The sequence below is a fragment of the Hippoglossus stenolepis genome, chromosome 23, assembly GCF_022539355.2.
Source record: "Hippoglossus stenolepis isolate QCI-W04-F060 chromosome 23, HSTE1.2, whole genome shotgun sequence".
Taxonomy (NCBI): domain Eukaryota; kingdom Metazoa; phylum Chordata; class Actinopteri; order Pleuronectiformes; family Pleuronectidae; genus Hippoglossus; species Hippoglossus stenolepis.
The window spans coordinates 13,769,673-13,773,647 of record NC_061505.1 but is presented as its reverse complement, the minus strand read 5'-3'; the positions used below and the strand labels follow the sequence as shown (position 1 = coordinate 13,773,647).

Here is a 3,975-nt window from a genome sequence, read left to right as displayed (position 1 = left end):
ATTTTTTCCCCTTCTCTTTTCATACTTATTTTCATCTGATCTACATATTGGATGGAATTAGAGGTGATCACAACATTAATAGATAAACATTTCAAACATCCCTGTCACAGAGGTATCATTGGATCCACGGTGTGAGCAAGACAAACAGACATTCATTCACTCACCACCTGCACAGGGGTGGAGGCAGAGACCAGTCATGGTCAGATACGATCAGAACTATCTGCATAGTGAGATGCCTGTAGAGATAAATGAGAACATGTTGTTTGCATATTTGCATAAAGAGTTCAACAGAACACTCACTATTTACAGTAGAAGAGGAGGAGCTGGTGTTACATTTCCCTAAAGCTGCACTAGAACTAGTTCAGTTTGGTGTTAGTGGTGAACACTGGCACAGACAGTCCACAGAGCAGCATCAGGATGGAAGGGATCTTCATTGGTGTCTTGTGTCTCTCAGGTCAGTGAATTTCACTGTTTGTATGATGTCTAACATGAAATCTGAATATAGAGATTAATTTGAGTCCTCATACATAACAAAAATAACTGGTTTTATCCTCAGGGTGCCTCACCTTCTCCACATGCCTCCTCCATCAGTACCACTTTGTGTCTGATACAATGAATTGGACTGAAGCTCAAAGCTACTGCAGAAAGACGTACACAGACCTGGCCACTATTGAAAACACTGAAGAAATGAAGAAACTTAAAGACACAGTTTCCGCTGCTGGTCACAGCTCTAAGGTTTGAATTGGCCTGTTCAGTCACATTGACTGGAAGTGGTCAGATGGGTTCAACCAGAGTGGAGCTGAATATAGGAACTGGGTTTTTAACTATTTTGCATCCAATCAGCTCTGTGTGGGCATGCAGAACTCAGGAACATGGTTTGATGATTTCTGCCATGTACAGAGTCCATTTGTCTGCTACAGAGGTAATGATGTGCTTTATATTGATCTTTACTATACAACATAATGTAAAGATATGATTTTGAAAACCATTGTGTGATCTCAACTATCCCTCTTCTGTTCTCAAACTTAACTGCAGGAACATTAGAGGATTCTGACTTTGTGCTAGTGAGTACAACAAAGAATTGGTCTGAGGCTCAGAGGCACTGCAGAGAACACTTCACAGATCTGGCCACTATGAGGAACAACGCTGACAGAACCAATATAGGGAACTTGATAACACCTCTCCGATGGGCATGGATCGGTTTGTACAGAGATCCTCAGATTTACTGGTCCGACGGGAGTAACTACTCATTCAGCTCCTGGTATCACGGTCACAACAAACTTGGCTCGATGAAAGTCTTATGTGGTGCTGCATATTTGAAGACGGGAGGAAAATGGAGGTTATTTTCCTGTGAAAAAAGAAAACCATTTGTCTGCTACAGCGTCCCAAGTGAGAATCTTTTTTGTATTTCTGTGCCGCTTATTTTTTATTTGTGTGTTTTCTGACAGGCCTGAACAAACAGTCTTGTAGGCAACATGCAGCCCAGAGACCAGAGGTTCCTCACTCTGTGTTTTAAACCAAAGATCTGAGTAGTTCTATCTCCACAGGAATAACTGTAGGTTTCACTAAACTATCCACCACATTAAACGTGTGTTTTGTTTCTCTCCTCGTTCTTTGTCTAAGCAGCAGTAAAGACGTTGGTGAAGGTGAGGGTGGAGCTACAGGACTCCTCTGTGGACCTGAATGACCCTGCTGTGAAAGAACAGATTCTGAAAGAGGCAAGTCTCCAAAATCCACCCTGAAACATGAACTCATTCATAGACCCTGGACAGATGTATTACAGAGTTTGACATCATCAAATAACCATGAAGGAGACGAGTGAATGTAAAAAAACTCCAGTCACAGATGTTCTACAATGCAAAGCAGCCACACCAATGGAAAGAAGAGTTATAATCATGTTGACTCCTTTAATTATTTTGACAGATAATTCTTCCAGGTATTGTTAATGTAGATCTGCAGTTTTTGAGACAAGGAAACATAAATCCTGATTTTGGCATGATTGCTATGTGACGATCACAAAATACAAACATTCCAGCAGACAAATATCTTGGTAGCTGAGCAGTAACAGCTCCTGCCACGAAAGAGCAGTGTCCATGTAAATATCATCTTTCCAATAAATACCAAAAATTACTCAAAAGAAAATGTTACTTTGGGACCTGATGCTGTTTATGTGTCCAGAGCTGCAGGATTCAGACAAACAACAATTCTAATTCTAAATATTCTCCTTTGAATTATTATTATTATTATTATTATTATTATTATTATTATTATTATTATATTAATTATTATTGCTGTCACTAATAACATCTATCCATTAATAATGATGGTCTCTCTCTATTCTCTCTCCCCCTCTCCTCCGATCTCTCTCTTCCATTCCCTCTTGTCAACCCTTCTCTCCTCCACCTATCTCGCTTTTCTATCCCTTCTTTTCCAGCCTCCTCTCCTCCCACTATCTCTCTCTCTTCTCTTCCCTCTTTTACACCCCCCTCTCCTTCCTACCCACATTGAGTCTGGTTCTAGAGGTTTCTTCTAGTTGATGAGGGAGTTTTTCTCTCCAGTCTCCAAACTGCTGCTCGTTGTGGGAACTGTTGGGTTCTTTATACATTTTAAAGTCTTGACTTTCAATGTAAAGTTCCTTGAGATGATGTATATTATGATATATACGCTATATAAATATAATTGAATTGACTAAAAACACAGAACTCTTTGTCCTAGAGAGCAAAGGAATCTGTTAAAAGTATTTCAAATAGTCTCCATTTCTGTTTTTCAGCTCCAGGAAAGATTGAAGGAGAAAGGACTGAGTGGCGTCACTTTGAAGTGGAAAGAAAAGGCTGATGGGGAAGTTTTCCACTAGGAGGAAAAAGGTTCTGACAAGAAAAAAAAGACTGAGCTTTAAAAATTTGAATTCAACTTTTATTGCATGCGCTAATGTTGCATGTCTGCACGTATACACACCACTATGACTGTATGCAGTTAAACCATACCAATGAATGCTGTTATAGAAAAACTAGCCTTTGTGTGCTTATATGCTTAAACTGTGCGTCTGTGTATAAAGAGCATCAGGAACTGTATGCGTAATTAACAACAGACACAGGGAGAGTCTCCATTGGAAGGAAAATGTAATTAGTTGCTAGGCAGGTTAATAATGTTACAGCTGATTATGTCTAATACTCAGGGAATGACAAAGACCCACAGCACAGGTCAAGCCCATGTAAAACTAATTTCTGGTTGCAACTGTACGCTTTCACCAGACAGCACCATATATCCAGCATAAAGGAATTTAATCATGTTTGCGCCCTTACTGGAATGATTACTTTTTTAACATATATTAAGTGTGTGGAAATGTAATCATTTGAAAAAATGCAGATAGACATCGCCCGAATCTAATGGAGTCTGGAGACAGGACCTTCTAAATCGAGTAAGGCCTGAAACAGAGGCCTCCAAAACTCCAAGATTTATAATTGTGTCAAAGTTAGACCAACAACCACAACTTTAATACACCATTAGAATCGACCCATGACGTAACTGTAGGGGGAGACAAAGTCAACTTGGGAATGTACGACACCATTATGCTCGGGACGAATCAGAAGTTTTGAATCAATCAGGAGATGGAGAGATTCACCTCCTGATTGGTTGAACGGGCTACAGCAGAGACGAGGATGAGCATATAAGCAGAGGGTTTGAAGCTCAGTCTTCAGTTGGGTTCTGGAGCCAGCTCTTGTTTACAACTTGTAAAAGAATAAACTCCACTGCATTGAACTCTGACCATCTCCAGTGAATTATTTTGACCAACTATTGAGACTCCAGTAATAGCAAAGTATATGTGTTAGAAAAATAGTCTAGACTTAGCATCTGGTCCAGTATTAGACTATTTATCTCCAACAATGCATCCTGTAGAAGAGTCTGACCCTCATCATTAAAACTGTTATTTACACTTTATAAACAAATCCTTTGTTTTCTCACTCATAGGTTTGC

General features: G+C 39.7%; 1 protein-coding gene across 1 annotated transcript; it reads left to right on the top strand.

The window, feature by feature from the left end:
- The first annotated feature begins 390 nt into the window (after positions 1 to 390).
- On the top strand, positions 391 to 3,044 carry LOC124851326 (putative C-type lectin domain family 20 member A). The gene is made up of 5 exons (XM_047338751.1): positions 391 to 454; positions 557 to 922; positions 1,036 to 1,389; positions 1,627 to 1,718; positions 2,771 to 3,044. Exons 2-5 carry the CDS (start codon positions 856 to 858, stop codon positions 2,852 to 2,854), a joined length of 597 nt encoding a protein of 198 aa, XP_047194707.1. The 5' UTR covers positions 391 to 454; positions 557 to 855; the 3' UTR covers positions 2,855 to 3,044.
- Positions 3,045 to 3,975: the final 931 nt, after the last annotated feature.

Coding starts and splice junctions, on each gene's coding strand:
- LOC124851326 (XM_047338751.1), top strand. CDS start 856: ATGCAGAACTCAGGAACATGGTTTGATGATTTCTGCCATGTACAGAGT. Junction 923..1,035: donor TCCATTTGTCTGCTACAGAG/GTAATGATGTGC, acceptor ACTTAACTGCAG/GAACATTAGAGGATTCTGAC. Junction 1,390..1,626: donor TGTCTGCTACAGCGTCCCAA/GTGAGAATCTTT, acceptor TTGTCTAAGCAG/CAGTAAAGACGTTGGTGAAG.